General features: G+C 60.5%; 2 protein-coding genes across 7 annotated transcripts in view; both read left to right on the forward strand.

The window, feature by feature from the left end:
- UBR4 (ubiquitin protein ligase E3 component n-recognin 4) overlaps positions 1 to 8,108 on the forward strand; it is a 132,444-nt gene extending 124,336 nt beyond the window's left edge. For all 5 annotated transcript variants that reach the window (XM_038531798.1, XM_038531800.1, XM_038531802.1 and 2 more), the window contains 4 exons: positions 1,201 to 1,425; positions 4,529 to 4,619; positions 5,269 to 5,431; positions 7,723 to 8,108. In XM_038531798.1, coding sequence (XP_038387726.1) covers positions 1,201 to 1,425; positions 4,529 to 4,619; positions 5,269 to 5,431; positions 7,723 to 7,787 — 544 coding nt within the window. In that variant the 3' untranslated portion in view covers positions 7,788 to 8,108. The remainder of the gene's footprint in view (positions 1 to 1,200; positions 1,426 to 4,528; positions 4,620 to 5,268; positions 5,432 to 7,722) is intronic.
- Positions 8,109 to 12,326: 4,218 nt separating this feature from the next.
- LOC119870470 lies at positions 12,327 to 19,085 on the forward strand. Of its 2 annotated transcripts, XM_038531810.1 has the most exons (5): positions 12,327 to 12,867; positions 13,238 to 13,320; positions 14,433 to 14,678; positions 15,758 to 15,920; positions 16,420 to 19,085. In XM_038531810.1, exons 1-5 carry the CDS (start codon positions 12,800 to 12,802, stop codon positions 16,463 to 16,465), a joined length of 606 nt encoding a protein of 201 aa, XP_038387738.1. In that variant the 5' UTR covers positions 12,327 to 12,799; the 3' UTR covers positions 16,466 to 19,085. The 2 variants fall into 2 exon arrangements, with proteins under 2 accessions (XP_038387738.1, XP_038387739.1); XM_038531811.1 differs by lacking the exon at positions 15,758 to 15,920 and having other exon boundaries at positions 12,336 to 12,867.
- Positions 19,086 to 22,878: the final 3,793 nt, after the last annotated feature.

A 22,878-nucleotide genomic window follows, 5' to 3' on the forward strand; every position in this document is an offset into this window, starting at 1 on the left:
GACTCCTCTAATTCCGGAAAGTCAAGTAGGGTATGTCCATCTGAGCCATCCGTATCTGTTCTTCAGGTGCAGAAGGAAGCGGCGTGTCCTTAAACCATCCCCACCTGCTTTCCCATAGTCCAGTGTCTGCCAGTGGTCCCTGCAGGCCTGGTAACTTTGATCCTCGTGGCTACTGGGGTCGAGTTTTCTTTCTTCTCCCACAGGATGAGGTTAGACCGTCGGGTGCCTTTGGTGTGAGAGCATCATCCATGTTTTAGGGTCAGGAATTTGTGATCAGGAAAGCTTACAGTGACGTCTCCACATAGCTCCAGTGGCTGCTTGTGGAAGCTGGGGAGGGAGTGGCATTTACAAGGATCGGAACATGGAGGGCTGGGTCAGCATCCAGACTGCCGGGGTTCGAAGCCTATTTTTTCCATTCCCCACTGTGACTTTGTGCAGAAAGCTCCGTTCTCTGCACATTCAACTCCTCTGTTTCCCCTTTGTGGAGTTGGGGTACTGCTGGTACCCCTGTGTCCTAGGGCCCTTGTCTGGGTTTAGGTAAGGTGATTGATTTCAAGCTCAGAGTGGGTGCCTGGTGGTGAGTTAGTGATCACGTCATCACTTTAGGCAAGAGGGAGAACAGAGCAGTGCTTGCCCAGAGTTAGCTATTCAAATGGAGGAGGGGACATAGATGTACAAGGAAACACCAAAGCAGAGTGCCCAGGGAGGGAACTGGTGGAATGTCGCACAGATAGCCAAGCTGTGAGGACTGCGTGGGGCAAGTGAGAACACAGGCTGGCTTGTAGAGTCAGATTCTGGGCTCACCTTGGCCCCCTCACTTACTGACTTGTTGGCTTTGGCAAGGTCCCGTCGTTTCTCTGGGCTTCTGATACTGTGGTAAAAACGTACTAGCTGTCACTTTTCAGGGTTGTTAGGACATTTGATGGAGTGTTTGTGTATGTGCCCACCATAGCCAGGGGCTCAAGAGCCAGGAAGTTGTTTGGAATTGTTTCAGAGCCGAGCTGCGGGTTGGTGGAGGCAAGGAGAATGCCACCAAGGAGGGCTTGGAAGGGGAGAAGCAGCTCTCGGAGAGGGGGTGGCTGTGTTCCATGATCCAAGCATTGCTGAAGCTGGAAAGATGAGATATTGACCAAATCTCCTTCCCTCTTGCTGCTGGTGCCTTGCTTGTACCCTGGTTTCATTGTGTCCCTTTTGTTACAGAACCCGAGCAACTTCCCGAGAGGAGAAGAACCTCCAGGGCTTTCTGGAGCAGCCCAAGGAAAAGTGGGTGGAGAGTGCCTTTGAAGTGGACGGGCCCCACTATTTCACAGTCCTGGCCCTCCACATCCTGCCCCCCGAGAAGTGGAGAGCCACACGTGTGGAAATCCTGCGGAGGCTGCTGGTGACCTCTCAGGCCCGGGCAGTGGCTCCAGGCGGAGCCACCAGGTCAGTCCCTGCTTCGGGAGGTACGGTCCTCTGGGCTGCCTAGTGTCTGCATGGTATATCCCTGTGTGTGCTAAGTGAAGGGCCTGCTCGTCTGACTCAGTCCTTTCTGTCCCTTCTCAGTCTCCGTCTGTCATGCCAAGAGCCTAGACCCAATGGCTGGTAGGTGCTTGGCCACCTCTGGGTCTCGAGTTAGCCATTTAGGAAGGTGGAGCCAGGCTCTAGTCTGTGGAAGAGTTCAGAGAAGCAGCCAGCCAGGCATAGGGTGAGATGACTGATGAGAATTAGGGCCAGCAGGGAGCTGGGCAGGTAACTGGGTTTTCCCAGTCCTGGCTGGCCATTAACTGGGAGGGCTCCTGCATGGCTGCACTGGGGATTTTCTTTTCTGATCATCTTTTGTTTTCTGTTCATTATCGCATCTCCTTGGTCACATTGCTATCACATCTCCGCCATGTTCCACGAGCCTTTCTTTTTCTCCTGTTCATGTGGACACGTCCCAAAGAAGGAACGTTTCAGGAAGGAAGTGTCTTTGTTTTCATTACCTTGTACTGGGATTTGGGTCGAATGGGCGGCATCTTTAGAGAAACACCTGTAAACCACAAGAAGCTCTTGGAGATGACTACATGGATCTCCACACATTGACTCCAAGGGCGCTGCTCTAGGCCCATGGTGACCCTGACGGTCTCTGCCTCCCCTGGGCTCCACCGTAGGGTGTAGGTTTGTCAGCTTGCTTCTGCCACTTCCCTTCTGGAAGATCCATCTTGTCTGCTTTTGCTGGGATCTGAGGGAACATTTCCACATTCACAGGCCAACAAAGGAGCAGAGGAGGAGCTTTCCAGCCCCTGACCATGGCAGACCAAGGGGGGAGCAGCCGTGAGCCTACCTTGGCACCCCTGGTATCTTCTGTCTACCTGGCTCTGATAAAGCCAGCATTGCCAGTCACCGGCACCTCCCACCCTCAGAGAGACCAGGTCAGGGCTCTGTTGTTGAGCCCGGCCAGTACCAGCTGCTTTGTGCAGAGGAGGAGGGGGCAAGTCTTGCCAGCTTCCTACCTGACCTCTGCCCCCATTCCAGACATATCACCTTCCAGTGTTTCCCAGAGTCCAAAGCATTCATGCTGAACTAGCTGCTTGAAATCAGAAGTTAGATCAGAAAGATACCAGGTTGTTGATAAGCCAGGCTCAGCCTGTATCCATGGCACAAAAAGTGGCTGTTGCGAGACACTAGCTCTCAGTGGCGGGTGTGAAATCTGAACCCATGGGAGCTGTTTTGCTTTCAGTGAGGAGACCAGAATTCAGTACTGTCCCGGGCAATTTAGGAGAAGCCTGCGTGGCCACAGCTTACTCAGGAACTCCGGTGTGGGCTGCGTTCCCGAGCTGCCGTTTTCTCTGTGGCAGTTTAGTCACCTTTGCTAATTAGCCTGAAATAATTAAGTTGGGCAGGTCACTCATGGTTCCTGCTTACTACAGCACAGCAGCCGCCAAACCTGGTGTGGGGTGGAGGCCCGAGCAGGTGCCCCTGAGACAGAGCGGGGGAGGTGGTGGGCATGAGTCCCATACTAGGATGCCCTCCGAGGAGAGACCGAGAGGGCATCATCCTGGTGGTTGGGCAGTGTCCCTTGCAGGGGACTTTGTCCTAAGTCAGTGATGGGGTGGAAGGCAGTAGCCCATATAAAAAATCTAGGAATGTGCTCAAGAGAAGAGGACCTCTTCTGCATGTTTAAATCGAAGGGAGGGTTCCTCTGCCAGGAACTTGCCGGTAGTTAGGCCTTGGACTTAGGCTTCCGTCAGAGCCTTATCTGGTGTCTTGTGCGCAGTGTGCAGAGGAGCGGGTGTCCGCCTCGGCCCCAGGCCTGCCTTGCAGCCGACTTCACTGTCAGCTGTAGAGTCCGCTTGTGGGCCTGGTGGGGAGAGTGGGTGCTCTGGAGACTGTTGGGGCGCAGGGACAGAACAGGAAGAGCATTGTAGCAAACAGAATTGCCTCACTCTCTTACTGTTCACATTTACTGGACGTAGGTATAGCCGGCCCACCCCATGCTCAGCAGTCCTTCTCCTTGAGGCCATGAAGGATAGTCCGGGCTTCTGTGATAATAAATAAGCTCTCTGCCTGTCTGTCCCTCCTGATTCTTATACATACACACACTCTAATACCAAATTTTAGCTCCTTTAGTTACGGGCTTTGTTCTACTGTGTAGTAGGATCCAGAATTTCCGTGATAAGGGTTCACCTGGCCTTCACTTAATGCAGATGTGAACGCAGTTTGCAAACAAAATCTCTTGTAGATCATGGGTGGTAGAAGCCGAATCCTAGCCCCGATCTTTCACTGCCAGTGCAGAGGGGAGGTCCTGGGTTCTCTGTATTCACAGTGGCTTTACCACCATGATGAAGGGTCATCGTTCCTCACACCAGCAGAGTCTGCTGAGCGGGCAGGGGATGGGGTCACAGGCCACCCCTGGTGTTCTGAGGGCCTGTTGGCCTTTTATCCTGCACTGAATCACTGGGCTAAGTGGAGATGGTCCTGGGCAGAGGCAGAGGGGTGTGGTGGCAGCTCTGGGATTACCCCAGGATTTAGGAGGTGTTGGTTGCACCCTCCGTCCTAGATATTACTCTTGCTCAGCACTAGCCCCCCCCCCCCCCCCCCCCCCCATCTTTCAAACACAGCCCATGGTTGCCAAATCCCTGTATTGGGCTGGTTTGGGTCTGCTGACTGTTCTTGAAAATGTGTCAGGAGGAGCGTCAAGACTGAGAGAGAACCGTTTCCTGCTTCATTTATGAGGTCCTGTCAAGTCCAAGAACTTATGTGGGACTGAACACAGGGATGCGAGGGTCTCCTTGGCATGTCTTCCAGGCAGTGGTCTTTGGTTGCCACGTGCCCCTTATGTTCCCCCACTTCTGATTCACCCCGGTTTGGAAGGGAGTCTGTACTAAGGATGAGTGCTTCATGGATCATTGGGTCAAGGCTTCAGAGGTTCTTGCCCACAGCTGCTTTTCTCGGATGAGATAGGTGGCTGGAGTGGAGTGGCGTGCAGAGTAATGGGGCTCTGGCCTGTCCTTGTGTGTATCTGTCTGGGGTCTTCATGGGCATGCTATGGGATTTTCTTTTCCAGGCTGACAGACAAGGCAGTGAAGGACTACTCTGCCTACCGCTCTTCCCTTCTCTTCTGGGCCCTCGTCGATCTCATTTACAACATGTTCAAGGTAGGCCTGACTGGCTTCTGCGAGGGTGTGAAAGTTCTGTGCTGCTGGCTCTGAGCCAGCCCCATGTCCGGGTGGCTGCTCCTCCACTGGCCTCTCACTGGAAGCAGACCACCTACCGTGGAAGGGGTCTACGCTGTACCTTAGAGCCTTCCGTCTGTGACATACACCTGGAACCAAGGCCGCTCCTGTCACCCAGTTTCAGGCCTGCCGCAGGTCATCCCTGGTTTGCTTTGTGTCCTCTGTCTGGGGAACCTCATTGCATTGTGTGAGTGTGACTCACTGCAGCCCAACTCATAGGGACCCTGCCTTCTGCCTTGAGAGAACCCTGGCAGGGTGTTCCTTTTACAGTCTGAATGGGACAGCTCAGTTGAAGCATGGTGAGAGTGTCCCTTTCCTGGGGGGGAAACAGGTGTGACCTGTGCAGGAAGAGCTGTCACTTGTAGCTTAGAGGTCACATGATGTGGTGCATCATAAAGGGGTTGCAAGAGGAATGACACGAGACTTTGCTGTTCCTAGAAGCAAAACACGTCCTCCAGGGAAACTTTGATGTATGGAGGGGGCGGGGGGAGAAGGGCTGCTTTTTGGCATTGAGATGGTAGGGACATTAAGTAATCCAGCCCCTGGGCCTGTCTCCTGTTGCTTCTTGTAGAAGGTGCCTACCAGTAACACGGAGGGAGGCTGGTCCTGCTCTCTAGCGGAATACATCCGCCACAATGACATGCCCATCTACGAAGCTGCTGACAAAGCCCTGAAGACCTTCCAGGAGGAGTTCATGCCAGTGGAGACCTTCTCGGAGTTCCTTGATGCGGCTGGTCAGTGTCAAGGTTTTATCTTTCAGAGATCTCCTGCAGCAGAACCCATGTGTGCCACAGGGGGGCTGGTCTTAGCTTGCATCTTCACAGCAGCAGAACTACTGGGAAGAACCAGCCTGTTGGTCCCTCCCACACGGTCTGCAAGAGAGATGGGAACACCAGGCCCCTGGGAGTAAGAACAGCAGCTGGGACATGTGGGGACTCTGCATCCTAGGCCCTGTGCTGCTCATGTGTTTGAGGTGGATACTGTGTTGCCCCCACTTCATAGATGGGGTAACTGAGGCGTGGACATTAGATGTTTCCTGTGGGGCATACCTGGAAAATAGGTAGAGTCTCTTAAATTCTTTTAAATTCCTGGCTGTTTCTCACAGTCTCAGAGAATTGACATGGAGCTGACCTGTCTTCTTCCTGCCTCTTGGGGGCTGAGACTTCTTATGTCACAGCTACCCTGGGGAGATGGAGAAGAGTCCAACTCTGATTCTAAATACCATTTGGTAAATGGTAAATATCAAAACAGAGCAAAGAGCATCTTGGCTTGGAAGAACAGGGGCAGCACTTTGAACTGTTGTCCTGAGACACCCTTAGACAGTCCTTCATCCCATACCTGCTGAGGACAATTCTAGTTCTCTCCTGGCTACGGAGGCTGTGTACAACACATGTGTCATCCTCCTCACAAACACGTTAAAATTTGTTTGCATCTCCTCAGCAAGCCCTGGGTGACAGCCGAGGAGGTGGTTGAGAAAATGCACCAGGGTGCAAACCTCAGGGCCCTGTCAGGCCGAGAATGCTGGGACACCAGAGTCCTGTTGTTGCCGGCCTTGCTGAAGTCGGGGGGTGGAGGCTCCCAGAGCCAAGGCTGAGGGTGCAGGACCTTGCCTCACTCCTGTGTCAGCTTGTTGCACTTTTCCCTCGTGTTCATTGTGAGGATTTTGTGAAGTGTAAGGAAGCAGGAAAAACTTCTTCTCAGACCCTACTATCAAGAGAAAGCCTGCACTAGCATTTGTCCATGCTTTAGGGTGGCCTGGGTGGAAGCTGAGCACGGCCACGGGCCTCTGTCGGCCTGCTGCCACACCTGTGATCTGGCGGTCCCGCGTCGGCACTGCCCAGCACGGTTCAGAAGAAACATTAGCCTCGACGTTTCTTCCCAGGAGTGGTCCCTGCCAATGAGCAGCTGACCTGTGTACTGCCATGTCGCCCAGGGCTCTAGGGAATGTCCGAACAAAGACTGTGAGTGGGAATGGAAGAGTCCGAGCAAGAAGGAGGAAGTGGCAGGGGAAGGAAGGTGTTTGCCTCATTCAGGGCTTCCCAGCCACCCTGCAGCTGGTGGCAGTGCCCCTGGCCAGAAGCCGGGGAGAGCGGGAGCCCAACAGGCAGGGGGAGCTGGTGGCTTCACTCACCGGGGTCTGGTTTTACAGCATGATTTTATTACTTTGTTTAAACTGGTAGAAGATTTCAGAACATCTGACACACCCTACTCAAAAGCAAGGGCGAAACACCTTCCAGAGCCAATAAGAGGTAATGATCGGTGCCAGCCTTCCCTCTGCCAGCGCAGATGCTGGGGAAGGGACTTGAGTGGGAATGTCACCAGGCCTCCGGCTTAGCCACTCTACGCCTGTGAAATGGAAGCACCCTGCTTGGTGAGGGAGGTGTGGGGGGCCCACAGGGCCACTGAGCCCCTTCTGTGCGCTGGCACCTTCACATACACGGCCTCATTTAGACCCACGGCGACTGAACCAGGACTTGTTACTGTGTCCGGTTGGTGGTTGCAGAAACAGAGCTCCTGAGCTTTGGCAGCTCGTTGCAGGCCCTGGGACTCATGGTTGGAACGAAGCCCAGCTAAGCCCAGGGGCCTACTGTCCTGCTCCCTTCCTCTCAGCCCTTGGGGACACTGGTTTTAGCTTTTCCTTGGCCCTGGCCCCTCTGAGAATATGCTGAATGCTGTGGACTCTCTCCCCCCAGAAGACCCCTCCGCTTTGCAGTCAGGGTCAGACTGGAGCCCCCCTCTGCAGTGGTCCATGGCCCCGGATTAGAGCCTCTGCCCTGGGTGGCCATGGGGTCAGCCTCCCCCACATTAACGCCTTTAAACACCCAGTGGTGCCCGTTCTAGAACACAGCTGACTCCTCTGCCAGAACGAGAGTGCTTGCTCGGTGACTGTCTCCCCAGGGAGCGGCTGTGTTGGAGCTTGTCGGGGCACACCGTGTTCTCTGCGTGGATGGGGCAGCTGTGACTCAGTGGGGCTGGGGGCCCTGCGTGCCTGCGCCTCACCCCTCTGCCCACCCCTGTTTTCCAGGCCTGTTGTCAGAAGTCACCGATCCCGAGAACTTCCTGAAGGACCTGTTGAACTCAATCCCTTGAACATCATGCGGAAGCTGCCGTTGGCAGAGACCGAAGCTAGCTTGCCTTCCATCCTCCGTGTTCTTCCCTCCTGTGCATTGACTCCCCCCACGGGACGCTGCAGCCTCACTCCTCCCTCCCCCCTCATGTCTTCTTGGAGTGGCTTGGGGTTTTTAGGCTTCCTGTTTTATCTTGTGTGTGTGGTGCACTAGCTATGAAGTTGTCTGTAACCCAAGCCACGGAAGGACGTGTACATACCTAGGAGCCTCGACCTGTCCTGGCCGACTCAACACTTGAGTGTGCGCATCTTGAGAAATAAACGAATGACTGAGTACACATTGAGAGAGGAGGTGTAGCCTGCTGCTTAAACCCACCCTCGGCGCCCCTGGCCAGCTGCTCTCCTTGGCCACGCGGCCCCCTCCCGCGCGAGCACAGGACGACTGCCGTGTCAGAGTCGCCGTTGGTAGTACAAGTGGAGCCCGTCTGCTCTTGGCCGGCGAGCTGGGGCAGCACGTTTGCGGAGTGTGAGCTTTCCTCAAACAGACCCCTCAGCCTCTCTTAGTTTTTTGGCCTTAAGAGCTGGAACCCAAAGACTCGTGGAGCCGATGAGTTGGTCCTCGGCCGGAGGCTGGCGTGGTGGAGTAATCCTGCCAGCTGTGCACCGGAGAGCTTTTGGCGACTTTGCTTCGGGCTTGCCGTGTCAGGGGAGGGCCTGGGGCTGTCTTCGCACTGGAATAACGAGTGGCTGCCTTTCCCTGAGCTGCTCTCTGCTGGGTTTGTGTGTGTGTGTGTGTATGTGTGTGTGCACGTGCGTGCATGCTCCTGTGCTTCCAGTCTTCAGGAAAGAGCCTGGGAACAGGCATCCTTTGCCCAGGGCCACCCCACAAGTAGCTGCCGGGGCTGCGGGCTTGTGCCCCCAAAGCTGTGCCAGCTGCATCTGGGGGCCTTGAAAGCTGCTTTGCCGTCCCCCTGGGCAGTGGCCTTGTTACTAGTGAGGAAGCAAGACTTGCAAGGGCCTCTCCCCAGATTCTAGGGCAAGGCTACGCCAGATGTGGCCTCATGGGGAGGAAGAGTTTGCTAACGGCCATCTTTCGTTCCCTGGGAGCCGCTCTGCCAGTTGCTTCTCTGAAGACCGCCTCCTCTGTCTCGATGCCCAGCTTGTGTCGAGGCTCCTTCCTCTGGCCAGACCGTTGGGGAGAGGAGATCCCTCTCCACCCCATTCGAAGACCTCCACATCCCGAGGACTTGGTGACCCTCCCTCAGAGTCCCTAACTGGGCGGCCACGACAGGAGTGTCCTGCTTGGGGCTTCGCCAGAGAGACAAAGGCGATTTGTGGCAAGAGCCCAGCTAGAGGCCCTGGCAGGCGAGAGTGCGTCTGTGCCCGTGTGCACAAATGCACGTCAGTGTTGGTGCTGGGTGAGGAGCTTTCTGGGGGACTGACGGGCTCTGGGGAGGGGCACAGCCGTGTGTCAGGCTCTCTCTGTGCTCAGATCCCAGCTTTGCCGCCTTACGTGTCTTCGCAGCCTCGCCCATAAGATGGGATTGTGGGCAACCGTGGGGGAGGACGTCGCCAGGTATATGTGGGCTTCCTCGTCTGCTCTGTAGTCGGGAAACCGCTGCTCTCGTTAAGGAGTTCATTTTCGGTCTGCGTGACCTGGCTTTTTTCTTTAGCAAAGCTCCAGGTTTCAGCTGAGGTCCAAGTGTGTCTAGTGAAGGAGGATGAAGGACCTTGGTGTTAGGGACACTTGCTCCTCACACCGACCACAGCACGCTCACGCCCACTCTCACCCCGCATCTCCCGCTGGCTCGTGGTCCCCCGAGGGCCTGTTCCAGGTACACACTCGCTCACGTGCAGGATTGCTATCCGGAACATCCCAGCAGGGAGAGATTGGAGCGGCTTCATCCGGGGTGGCAGAGCCAGAATGGAAATCGGGGGAAGGGGCCGGGAGAGACTCTCACGATGTCACCTGCCAACCGGGTGTCGGGCCTGCTGTTTGACACCATCATAGCCTGAGCCACCTTCACGGTGACCCCTCAGGGCGTCGGGAGTGTTGACGGGCACCTGCACAAGCATATCCGCAGCCTGGCTCCTTTGGCCTGCAGAGCCAGAGTCACCAAAGCGCATTGCAAGGTGCTGGTTTATTTTTCTCTGCCCTTCACTTCTGGATTTCTTGCAGAAGCCTCAGGGAGTTCTGATTTCAGCCCAAACACCGCAGCCCCTTGCTCTCCATGTGATAGCTTTCCTGGTGTCCATGTGGACCACTGCGGTGACATCCTGGTCCCAGAGTGCTGGTGTGGCCGCCCAGGTCTGTGACAGTCCCAGGATGACTGGTACCTTAGGCAGAGCTTGGGCAGGAGCACAAACTGGCCTAGGGAGAGCCCCTGTCTCCTGACAGCAGTGTCGAGGGACCCTAGGCAGAAGGGCACTGGGTCCCTGCCTTCCTCAACGGACAGCCCCAGTTGGAGAATTCGGAAGGTTCCAGACTGGCAGCGCCTCGTCATGGCTGCAGTGGTTAAGCCCCTGAGGTCTGTGTTCAGCAATAAAGCTGGAGGAGGCATGTGGGCATCTTCCTCCCGGATTGCAAGGCCTCTGGGCTTCTCCGTTTGTGTCGCGCCTCTTCTGGCGGCCGGCTCTCCGAGTTCAGTTCTCTGTTAGGGGCTAAATGGGACGCTGGGCGGCCCCCTCCTCACGCGGCCCCCTTCTCTGCCCCAGTTGTGTTTGCTGCAAGCCGGGGGCTGGGCCCGGTCCTGCGCGTGTAGTTCCCACACGGGGCCTGCGGGTTAGGTGGCCGTTTATCCCACCTGGCCCCCAGAGGGAGCGTCCGGCCGGCGGGGGCTCCCCTACTGGCCTTGTGCGCACCTGCGAGGCTTTCCATCCCCTTGGCACTGGGCACGTGCTGAGGGTGTGACGGGGTGTCCGCGTCTCTGGCTTTGGAGAACCCAGGATCCTGTGAGGGGCGCTAGATAGGAATGGGTGAAGGTGAGAGGCAGGTGGCGCGGCGGCTCCCTCCCCGGCCTGGGCGCCTCTCCCATCCCCCGATCCCCCCCACTCCCCACACTTGCTCCCTGCAGTACGCAGCACCCAGGGGACGAGCTCCTTCAGCTTCCCTAGGCCACCTCGACCCTCCTTCTGCCTCAAGGTTGTTTCTCGAGGCTCCGATGCAGCAGAGGGAGCCGGGCGGCCCCTGAACGAGAAGAGGATGAAGACGGGCCTTTCCCAAGTGCCCGTGAGAACCGGACGCTTCACCTGCAGCACCTGCATCAGCCCCTAGTGCCATCTCATGGGGCAGGTGGCCCCCCTTTTCCAGACTAGTGAACTGGGGTGCAGAGAGCCTGGTAACCTGGTTCACTCCAGGGTAAGGACCCAGCTCTGCCTGGTTCCTGAGCCTGGAAGGGTCTGGGACCCGGTGTGGCCCCGGCCCAGGTCCCCCTAGTTGATCGTCAGTGTTAGTGTATTGTCGCCTAAGAGAATCGCAGACTGTCCCGGGTCCGGAGCCCTTGGGAGTCTCCCCTCCTCGTGTCACGGCTGCAGGGCAGATGTTGGGCCCCGACACACACACGTGCACGTGCTGAGTTCTGCCGTCGCACCGGAGCCCGTTGCTTTGGTGACTCCTCTGCGTCCCGAGTCCTGTGTGTCTCTGCCACTCTGCGGTCCCTGCCCCGAGCGCCGCTCCCGTTCTGCCTGTCCTTGCCTGCCGCCGGGTCGGGCGTTGTGGGCTGCCAGCTCGCCCATGCGGCCTCCCTGGGGCCCGGAGCGGCTGGGCCAGGCCCGGCTGGGTGCAGAGCACGGGGGCCCCGCCTGTGACGGGAGGCCCCCGCCGCCTGCAGTGCCACCTGAGGTCGCCTGGCCTGGGGCCGGCCACCGTCGGCCGGGGCTGGCATCCTCGTGCCCCTCACCTGTGCTCCTTTGCCGGCTTCGGGGGCGCACCCGACCCCTTCACTCTAGGCTGCGACAGTGGGGCGCAGAGGACGAGGGGCTCGCCTGAGGCCCACATCCCAGGCCAACAGGGTCTGGGGCACTTAGGCTCAGGGACTCCCGGCCTGTCCCCCCTGAAAATGATTTCCAGGTTGGCTGACGAGAAGACAGAGGGACTGGTGACGGCTGGGAGGTGGGGGCCTTCTCCTCGGGAAGAGCCCGTGGCCAGTGGGGTGCAGGTGGGGGGCTGGCCTGGACCCTCGGGAGCAGGAGAGGTGGCGCCTGGGACATGCCCAGCAAGAAGACAGCCACCGGGCGAGGCCAGGGGGCTGGGACAGGACCAGCGTTAGCCCGGGGTGACCAGCTCCCAGGGACATCGGTGAGGGACCCCAACTGCCTCCCAAGGTCCGGCGCTCCCGGCGTGGGCGGGCTTGAAGAGCCGGGACCCAGCGGTCTCACTGGTCGCTCTTCGGTCCCTCTGCCCCTCTGCCCCTGTCCCTGTCACCCCCCCTGCCTCAGCTGCCCCGGCCCGCTCAGTCTCCACAAGGGGGCTCCTGCTGGAGCCCGCCCCCCGTCCGGCTGTTCACAAATTTAGATATTTGCCCCCCCGCCCCCCACTCCTGTACGAGCACCCGCTCGGGCCGAGCACTGTGTCAGACACGGTCTCGTCCTCGCTGTTCTTCGTCCTGTTTCACTCAGAGGTGGATGCACTTGCCCAAGGCTGCACAGCCCTGAAGGGGGGGCCGCCGCCGTCGGTCTGCAGGAGCCCCGCTCATTCCCCTGGGCCTGCTCCCCCTCTGCTCCGGGAGCCAGGGCCCAGCCAAGTGCCCACGGGCAGGTGGGGCGGGCATGCGCTGGGAACCACGCAGAGGGCGGGACAGGCACGCGCAGGCCCTGGGAATGAGCTCCTGGCTGGGATGACAGGGCGGATCCGTGGGCCCCACTGGCCCTAATGCCAGGGCAAATAGGGCAATTAGGAGGTAGCTTTTGTTTGGTGGGGCCTGCGTGCTGGGCTTGGAGCCGCGAGTGGCCGGCGGCCCGGTCCCCAGTCACATGGCTGCCCTCGGCCCTGGTCTCTTCGTGGGGATGAGGTCACAGCCCCGTGGAACGTGACTGCATGCGGCAGGACAATGACACTTTGTTTCTTCTCCTGGCTCCGGAGATGGTGGCCGGAGATGGTGGCCGGTGGGCTGATTCTTTTCACAGCACAGGACACCGATCCTTCCCTCCTTCCCTGCCCCCGGTTGCCAGAGGGGCTCCGGCTTCCCCCCAGGGTGACCTTACAGGCGGGGCTCCCAGGCTGCAGATACTGGGTCCCCGAGCCTTCAGGTCGCCCTTCCTCTGCTTTCCCTGCTCTGGCAGCCGCCCCTGGTCCCCCGACCACCCCCCCGGCCCCCACCTGCTGTGCTGAGACGCCGGGGGGCTGGCCCCATCCCTCCCCAGCCCGCCCACCCTCCTCTGCCCCTCCGAAGCTGCTCAGCTCTGCTCTGGGGTCCTATTGAGTTCAGCTGGCTGTGCAGCCTTGGACCAAGCCCTTCTCCTCTCTGGGCCTCAGTTTCTTCCTGTATAGGATGGACATGTCTCATCTGGCTGACAAGGCGCTTGCACAGCACCTGGCACAGAGGAGGCTCTGGCAACGTGAGTCGTTGGGGTTATGAGTGACTCACCCCCAGGAGGGGCTTTCGCAGATGTGGTGTGGGTCCCATCGAAGGAAAGCGCAGCCGCCAGCGGGGCTCCTGCAGCGACAAGAGCACTTTGGAGGGAGTGAGTCTCCTGTCATCGGAGGCATCCCGACAGCGGTCCACAGCGGCTGCTGTGAATCGGACATGCACGGGGCGGGGGGGCGGGGGGGGATGATGAGGTCGAAGGTCATTTCCAACTCTAAGGGCTGGGGAGCAGGGGAGAAGTTCGAGGGCTCTGCAGCCACCCAGTGCGGGGTTCTCATTCGGCCTCCTCTATGCTGTGGGCCCTCGGCCAGCCGCCTCCCCCGGCAGCCCTGCTGGGGCCCTGTGAGGGTGGCCCGCAGTGCCGCCTCCCCGGATAAACGCCACCGTGTTCGTGAAGTGCCCAGCGCAGAGCAGGGCCCAGAGCACTGTGGGTCTAAGCAGCGTCTCCCTGACGTGGGAGCAGAGGCTTCTGAGCAGCCTCTCGCGGGGCCCTGCTGGGAGCCACCCATCCCTCCCGGGTGACTGGCTGTCCCCCAGCGGGTGGGGCTAGGCCGCGGGGCAGGACCCCACGGCGATCTCGAGGCCGAGGGGCCCTGGGGAGACGGCGCATCAGAGGAGAGAGCCCGCCCACCCCCAGGGTCTCCGCAGCAGCCTCGGGGGATGGAAGGGCCCGAGCCTGGGCTCTGGGGCGGGGGGGGGGGGGGGGCAGCCGCGAACCCGACAGGTAGGCTGGGCACCAGGCCTGGCTGCCCTCACTGCTGCATTGCGCCGCTCCGGGGTTGCCCGCGGCCTGGGGCAGCTGCCAGGACGGGGCGCACACACGTGCACGGAGGCTCTCATCTTCCTAACTCCTGGAGGGTGGACGGTAGGCAGAGATCTGTCCAACGAGCAACGTTTTGGGAAACTGAGGCCCAAGAGGGGTGGGACTCGCACAGGTTCATGGGTATCCGGCACCCCAGAGCAGGATGGGGCCACCGGACGCCTCCCGGCTTCGTGCCCGTCAGCCCGGGCGAGTGCTCCCGGGGAGCTTTATCCCCACAGCCGCCCCCGTGAGCTGCCACTCAGGTCATCCCCATCCCACAGGTAAGGAGCCCGCGGCCGCCGTGTCGGAAGCAGCAGAGCAAAGATCTGAGCCCAGGTCCACGGTCGTTACCCCGTTGCCACCTCCCCAGCTGATGGGTCTCGGAAACGCCCGGACTCGAGTGGCCAGGACTGCGCGGGGCCGTCATGAAGGACTTCTTACTGTCCCAGGGGCCCAACGTGGCACATCCGTTCCAGAAGGGTTTCCGGGGGCGAGGCGCATCTGGCCTGCACTTGCACAGCCTGAGAGTAAGAACAGTTGGCACACTTGTGAAGGGTTGGCAGAAACACAAAAATGTGTAACAGAGGCCGTATGTGGCCGCCAGAGCCCCACGTAGTAGGCCCGTGTCTGCAGGACACGTCTGCCGGGCCTGGGGCGAGCGGGGGATCCCCGCATCCGAGGTCCCTGACCCCCCGAGCCATCCTGCGCCCCAGGTCACGCAGCTGAGCTGGGAAGCACCTGCAGGCTGACTCCCCGGCCTGGCTGTGGGTCCATCCCCTGAGCCCGCGTCTGTCCAGGCTCCGGCCCGAGGCTGTGCGAGACCACCCTGGGGCCCGGGAAGGGGGTGTTGGCGCTGCTGTGGGAGGTGGGGCGGCGGAGAGGCTCCCGCTGTGAGTGCCAGCGGGGAGCAGTCAGGGGACCCCACTGTCGCGCCCACCAGCACACCCAGAGTGGGAGCCCCGGGGCTGCTAGAGCCCGCGGCCCAGCCTGGCCTCAGGGCCCGGGTGGCGATTCCTGCGTCCCCTTCTTGGGAGACCTCCGTTGGCGTCTGGAGACATGGGACGGCCCAGCTTGGCTCAGACAAGCCTGAGTGTCTCTGGGGCTCCCCAAGCAGGGGGAGGGCACGATGCCGTCGGGTGGGCAGGGACAGTGCCTGTCCCCGCCCATCCTGGGGCTCCCGGCCTGCCTCACTCCTGCACACTTGCCAAGGGAACCGGTCACCTAGGCCACCACCCTGCACACTGGATGTGCCTGTGCCCCACGGCGCCGCCAGCCCCGCCGCTCTGGCTTCAGAGTCTGGGCAGGGGCATCCGAGTGGCTGAGGGAGGCCGGGAGGCAGCCTGGCAGGCCTGGGGGGCAGTGAGGCGGGGCCCCCGAGACTCACAGCTGGGTTCAGATGCTGGGTGGTCGGAGGCCAGACAGAAGGACAGCTGTCCGCCCCAGACACACCGGCAGTGACCTAGGGGGACAGAGAGTGCCCGTCACAGGGCAGCTTCTCCTCAGCTGGCCCGAGTCCCCTCCTCCACGAGGACCTGTGACCCCGGCAGCAGGACCGAGAGTATGACCGCTGAGCACTAAGCTCTGTGCTGTCCCCGACCACCCACAGCCGTCCCCGGGGCCCGCCACCGCCCTCTGGCTCACGGGATGCAGGGCCGGCGTCCAGGGCAGGTGATAGGAGTCCTCGGGAGCCGGGGCACAGGCCTGAGTCCCAGCGGACCAAGGGAAGGAGCAGCGGGCCCCAGGGCGGGTGGAATCGTCAGGGCAGTGAGGTGTGCGGCGGCCGGAGACCTTCCAGGCGGGGGCTCCTAGGTCGGGGGACCAGGGACAGCGCAGGGGAGACATCTGGGGGGAGGCCAGCCCCGAGGGCGGTGTGTCTGCGGCCCACAGAAGCCCGGTGCTCGGAAGGGAGAGCCCAGCTGCCAGGTGTGCGGCTGGTGGGCAGGTAGGGGGTGGGGGGGAGGCTGGGGGGACAGCGAGGAGTGGGCAGGGGAAGGAGGGGACGCTAAGGAGGGTGGCTTGGCTGCTGTGTGACCCAGGGCGAGCCCCTGGCCCTCTCTGGACCCCGCTGGTCCCTGTGCAGCACGAGGGCACTGGGAGCCCCCAGAGACTTCCCCCTCCTTCCCTAGGGGGTGTCAGGGGAGCTGGATGGTGGTGCAGGTTCCTGGGCACCCCCAGCCCCGTCCCCTTCCTGGGCTGGGCCGGGTGTGGGGACCGCCCCACAGCACGAGTGATCATACGACTCCTCTTCCTCTAAATGTTTGGCTGCAGCCAAGTCCTGGGATTCCGAGGTGGACGAGGCCGCCCCTGCCGGTAACGCGGGTGACGGGGAGAGAGACCCTCATGTTAAAATCCTCCGAAACCCAAACCGTAGTGATCCATGAGTCACCTCATGTGAGCTCTGACGGGCCATCCGGCCACAGTGGGGCAGGCACCCTCCCCGGGAGCTGCGGGCTGCCCCGAGATGTGAGGTGCGTGTGCTGCTTTGGGGTAAAGTCCTGGCTCCCGTGGTCCCATGGCCCCAGCTCCCGAGTGAGCTTGGGGGGCCGCCGTCCCGAGCCTCCTGGGCGGCCACCAAGGTCTCCCGGCCTCGGCCCTCTGCTCTGGGAACCTGCCATCTCTCACCTGCCCCGCCTGCCCGTCCGTGGCCTCATGCGGCCTCGTTCCCCCATTTTACAGGTGAGCAAACTGAGGCCCAGGTCAGGGGTGATAGAGGGACCTTGAGGGCAGGGCTCAGCAAGTGGCTTTCAGAGTCTGGCCGGTGCCTCTTTCTTTGCTTCACAGCCTTCAGTTGCCTTTCGGTTCTCTTTCGTCCGCCCCACACGGGCCCCTTTCCCTCCAGCCGTGGCATTTTGCGGAGCTCGGGTCCGTGGCCTTGGAGGCTGCTCCAGCCTGGGTGTTGGGTGCACCAGGGAATGTCATTTAGCTGCTGCCTGTAACCGCGTGTGTCCTGCAAACGGGAAGGCAGCTCTGACGGCCTGATTGGGGGGGAGGCGCTCATTACAACTTGCCGGCTGAGCGCAGGCGTGGGGGGAGCACCAGGTCCACCCCGAGGCGGGGCCGGGCGCCCTGAGACCTCGGGGCCTGCTGAACCCCCCGGCCGCCCCTTCCCAAGGCGGCGGCGAGGCTGCTGGGGACCGCGGGGCTGCCTCCCACAGACCCCCCACCCCGTCTCCACGGTGACATCTCCTTCGGGAGCACCTGCCAGCCCAGGCACCGTAAAACCTGCTCGGAGACGTGCTCCCCGCCGCCCCCGCTCAGCCGTCCCTGCACCTCGTCCTCAGGAGAGCCTGGCTGCCAAAACCTGACAGTTCCTGGCTCCTGACCCCCGGCAGACAGGGCTCGGGCCCCGAGACGGCCCCTGTGTCTGCGGAAGGCCTCAGGACGGCGGGAGGGCCGGGAGCTGTGACGGAAGCACCTGACACATGTCGCCCTGCCTTCCTCTGCGGTCGGGGGGCAGCCCGCTCTTCCTGCCCCACCGCCAGGACAGGCTGCCCATCACTCCCAGGGCAGCGGGTGCCCGGCCCCGAGGCAGTGACATCACCTGCTCTTGGGCGAGCTTCGTCTGCCAGGGCGGGGCCCCCACCAGGAAGAGGCTGGCACGTGTCTGGGCACCTGAGCCAGGCGGGTGGAGGGGGGGGGAACAGGGAGGCAGCCACGCAGTCAGGATCCTGAGGTCCCTGTGTCTTGAGTTTCCCAGCCTGCCCTGGCGCGGCCCATGGTCCTCTCCTGATGGCCTGGGGCAGGAATTCTCACCTGTGACTCTGCCTCCAAAAGAGTTAGGGCAGCTGAGTGTCAGGAGATGGAGGAAGCAGAGAATTCACTGGGTGCACACTTCTAGACCCAGGGTGGGGATGGAGGGGGGTCAGGCAGGTGCCCCCCAAAGGCAGTGGGGCTGCAGGCCTGTGAGGAGACAGCTGTACCCATAGAGACCTTTCTGTTCCTCCAAAAAACCAAACCCTTTTCCAACCCCAGGGCCTTTGCTTGGATGAATCCCCTTCCCGAGTCTCAGGGACCACTTCACGGCCCCTGGGGCTGGATCATGGGGCACCCCCTGACAGGGGCCTTCCCCAGGGACTCATCCAGTGCTGCCCCCACCCCGTCTACCCCATCGCCCTGTCTCTGTGGCATGTGTCCCATCCTGAAGTGCCGTCTGGCTGTGTCTTGGTCACAGCTCTCTGGCTCGGGTGTAATTACAGTTAAGCATCAGCTCCTGGGTACCTGCGACCCCGAGGCAAGATCACAATCCTGTTCTCTCTGTACTCTTGGCATTAACCTGGGGACACCTGAGGATGCTTCTCCCCCCAGCCTCCCCGCTAGTTTGGCCTTTACAAGGATGAGCACCCAAGGGAAACTGAGGCAGCTCTCAACTCATTTTCGTCCGCAGCCCCATCTTCTGGACCCGAGCTGGACCCTACCTGTTCACAGGTGCCTTCCTGAGTATCCCTGGGACACTCAGGTGTTGGCCTGAGCGGGCCCGAGTGCCCAGCTGGCGCCCTGTCTCCCAGGGCCCATCTGCGCCGTCTGAGTGCTGAGTGAGCTTAATAAGGAGGAGGGAGGGGAGCCAGGAACGGCCAGCGGGAGGCCCCGAGCTCCCCCCAGTCCGTGGTTTTCACACCTTATTCTTTTCCAGCCAAACTGTAAATAGGGCCCCACCCGCCTCAACTCACCCTCACCCCATATATGAAGAGAAGCCCAAGGTCTAGCTCTGGGGACATAGTCCCGGTGGGAGCTGGAGTCCTACTTGCCGGGCAAGCCCCACCCCCAAGGGGGCCACGGCCGCATGCAGGACACAATACCTACCACTGATCAGAGAGAACAGTCTTGGGGCCCTTGGGTGGCTCAGCGGTGGAGCGTCTGCCTCCAGCTCAGGGTGTGATCCTGGGGTCCCGGGATCAGGTCCCGCATCGAGCTCCCGCACGGAGCCTGCTTCTCCCTCTGCCTGTGTCTCTGCCTCTCTCTCTCTGTGTCTCTCATGAATAAATAAATAAATCTAAAAAAAAAAAAAGAACAGTCTTGTTTTACAGATGGGGAAACTGAGGCCTGACAGGGGAGTGCCAGACGTTTCCACAGGCCTCTTCTCTTGGCCTTGCCATGCCCCGGCTACCACGGACCCCTGTCTGCCAGTGGGAGGCATTTGCGTGTGGCCCACCCTTTACCGGGACCACAGGTGGCTGCGGGCTGGCCTCGACCTTCTCCTACGCCCAGGGGGAGAGGGTGGGCCCCCCAGGATGCACTGGGGAGGGGAGGGGGTTTCTGAAGGGGTTGTGAGGAGGGGAGGGCGTTCATCCGCTTGCCTCAGCCGGTCTCGCATAGCTGGGGGCTGCGCCATGACTCAGTTTCCCTCCTGAGGAATTTGGGGGACGAAGGTTGTTCCCACCGTGGGGAGTGGTGTCCCCAGCCGGCCAGGTAAGAGGCTCCGTGCTGAGCTCGGCTTGGGGCTGATGCACGCAGGAGCCTGGCCTGCCCGGGGCTCCCACGAGGCAGCCTGGGGGGCCGCCCCCCGCCCACCCGGCTCCCCTGCCCGGGATGCGGCCTGAGCGGAGTCACCGTGCTGGGCCGGGGCGCTGGCCGCACTCACAGGCCGGCCTTGGTCCCGGGCCCGCAGACGCAGGGGTTTGTCCTGCGTTGGGGCTGGGCCCGCCTTTGAGGTGGCCGTCTGTCCGGCGCACGTGGCATTCCCCGAGGAGAATGGGGCAGGCGACGGAGAACCCCGCACGACGCACGGGCCACCCCTCGGTGTGCTGGCCCAGTTAAAAAGAGTCAGCAGCCAGGCTGCTAGGAAGAGGGGCGTGCGTGTCCCCACGGCCCCCTGGGACGCCTGCCCCAGACGGCGAGCCCTGAAGAGCAGGGACAGAGCTGCCAGCGCCACCCTGTGTGACCGGAGCCACACACTTGCGAGTCCTCTGGAGGGGCTCAGGGGCGAGGCGAGCCGTCCCCCCGGAGGGAAGTGGGGAGGCGTGGGGTGCGGTGAAGGGGAGGTCAGGCCCGGGAGGATTCCCCGGCTGACACCCGCTAGCCATCGGATTTCTGTCCCGGTCTGAGCGCAGGTTTCACTGACCACACAACGGGTTTGCTGAGCCTGCCCTCCCGGAGCCGGTGTGAAGACTCAGCAAGTTACAGAGGACTTTGTAAACTGCAGCGCTGAAAACATGGTGAGCTGTTTTTATTACCTGCCACAGGCAGGCAGATGACTCAAAATTCCCGAGTTCCTCCCTGGCGAGGCCTACGAGCCGTGCTGAAGGGCTGGAGGTGGGGAGGGTGGCGGCCTGTTCCCCCGGGAGAACCTGTCCTGGCTCAGGCTGAGAGTGGCCTCCGTCCCAGTTCGGATCTCCAACTGGGGAGATCCACCTGGACACCAAGCGTGCTCCTCCTCGGGACTTTGGAGAGGACGCAGTGGTCGAGGGCCCAGAGTCTGCAGCCGAGAGATCTGGTTTTGAATCCGAGCTTCGCTACTTACTAGCTCCGGGAAGGGGAGTGTCCGCGGGGTACCAGCGGCCCGGAGGACAAGAGCCCGAGCAAGGGGAGAAGGCCACCCCTGTGGAGGGTTGGCCTGTGTGGGTGCCACAGCCCAAAGGGTCAGAGGTTGTCCACGTGGGGGAGCGGCCCAGAGGGGATGCCCGAGCCTGCGAGGGGTGAGGAGGGCATCCCGGTATGTGCGCAGGGGGTGGGAGGGGTGGAGGGTGGGGAAGCAGAGGTGGGAAACTTGTTACACATAAGGGATCCCCCAAACTGGTCAATATGCTAAGGATAAAGGAAGCCAGACTTGCACGTCCGAGAAGGGAGCTGCAGGTACAGAAAGGGAGAGAAGGGAGACGAGCCCTGTGCTGTCAGATTGGAATTTCAAGAGTCTGTGTGGTTTTCAGTATGAGAGACACAGAAATAAATACAGATTTAAACGTGTGCCTTAGGCTCTCCCCGTGCAGACGCACGTGTGTATACATGCACGTATGGGTGTCCTGCCCCCAGCCCCTGCTCTGTCCACTGAGAGGGCCCGGGAGCAGCACCTTCCCACTTGCAGCGAGCACCCTGGGCCCCCAGATGTTGGCTTCTATGTACCCTTCTCGACTACAGGAACCAGGGTTCTTTGGAGACCTGAGTCTAAGGGAAAGCGCAAGATGCCGCTGGGATATCTTGTGGCAGAAAGCAAGGGGACGCTCTCAGAATGATGGAGCCGGGCCCCGAGGCCCCAGGAGCCACTTGGAGGGGCACCCACGGGCCCTGGCTCATGATCACGCGCCATGCTAGCTATGGATTATAAGGTGCTGCATACAGCAAGGAGCCGTGCGTCCCTCCTGCTAGAACTCAGCAAGAGGATAAAGCGTGGGTCCGATGAAGAGACGGATGCTTGCACTGTTTCAAAGTGAGTCGTCACAAAGACGCATTAGTTACAAGGAAAGAAAGAGTAACCTGGCAGCAAGGAACCCTGGCAGGCACCACCTTAGTCAAGCCACCCAACCTGACATCACTGTAAGGGAAGGAATTCCAAGCCACGCAGGGGGCACCCAGGATGGTCCCAGCTCAAATGACTCTGGCCCACGAGGAAACATCCTCCGAAGCCACGTTCTACAGAAGAAAAGGACCTGGATGTCTTCAAAAGGAGGCACGAGTGTGTGGTTCAGATCGAGAAGCCCTGACAGCTCTGGATTCCACACGGGAGTGGGGGTGGGGGGCTTTTGCTATAAAGGGTGTTGCAGGGATCCCTGGGTGGCGCAGCAGCTTAGTACCTGCCTTTGGCCCAGGGCGCGATCCTGGAGACCCGGGATCGAATCCCACGTCGGGCTCCAGGTGCATGGAGCCTGCTTCTCCCTCTGCCTGGGTCTCTGCCTCTCTCTCTCTCTCACTGTGTGCCTATCATAAATAAATAAAATAAAATAAAAAATTAAAAAAAAAAGGGTGTTGCAATCGAGTCCCACGTCGGGCTCCCTGCGTGGAGCCTGCTTCTCCCTCTGCCTGTGTCTCTGCCCCTCTCTCTTGTGTCCCTCATGAATAAATAAATAAAATCTTAAAATAATAATAAATAAAAAAATAAAAATAAAAGCTTAGCAGAAAAGCATAGGGGCCTCTGGGTGGCTCAATCGGTTAAGCATCTACCCTCCGCTTGGGTGGTGATGCCGGGGTGCTGGGATCAAGCCCTGCATCCGGCTCCCTCCTCAGCAGGAATCTGCTTTTCTCTCTCTTTCTCCCTCTGCCCCCTCCCCACCACTTGTTCCTTCTCTCTCTCTCTCTCTCACAAATAGATAAATAAAATCTTTAAAAAAGGAAAAAAACAAATATATAAATGACGACAAAAAAATTCCCAGAGTGCAGTGAGGTGAGTGTGGCCCTCGGGCAAATCCTGACATAGTATGTGCTTAACTAACGTCCCTAGTTGCGCTGAGGACTGTTAACTCCTGGCCTCCTCTGCTCTTTCTGCCCATCCCCGCCCCTTCCCTCCCTGCTCAAAAGTCACCTCCTCCAGGAAGTCCTTTAAGAAGACGTCATGTGTATCAGTGCCTGGGGTCACCTGGCCTCTCCCGGTCCCAGCGTCCTGCTTTTTTGTCATTCACAGCCGCTGACAGCGCAGGATGCACCTGCACCCACCCCGTGTCCCCAAGCTCTCCTCCTGCCCTAAATTTCCATCATCTTCTGCTGGGGTGTCGGCCCCGTTCCTGGGAGCAGGTGCCTTCCCCACCCACCCACGGCGTCAAGGTCAAGGCCCTTCCTGTCAAGGTCAAGGTCCAGTCCCAG

The sequence above is a fragment of the Canis lupus genome, chromosome 2, assembly GCF_011100685.1.
Source record: "Canis lupus familiaris isolate Mischka breed German Shepherd chromosome 2, alternate assembly UU_Cfam_GSD_1.0, whole genome shotgun sequence".
NCBI classification, from domain to species: domain Eukaryota; kingdom Metazoa; phylum Chordata; class Mammalia; order Carnivora; family Canidae; genus Canis; species Canis lupus.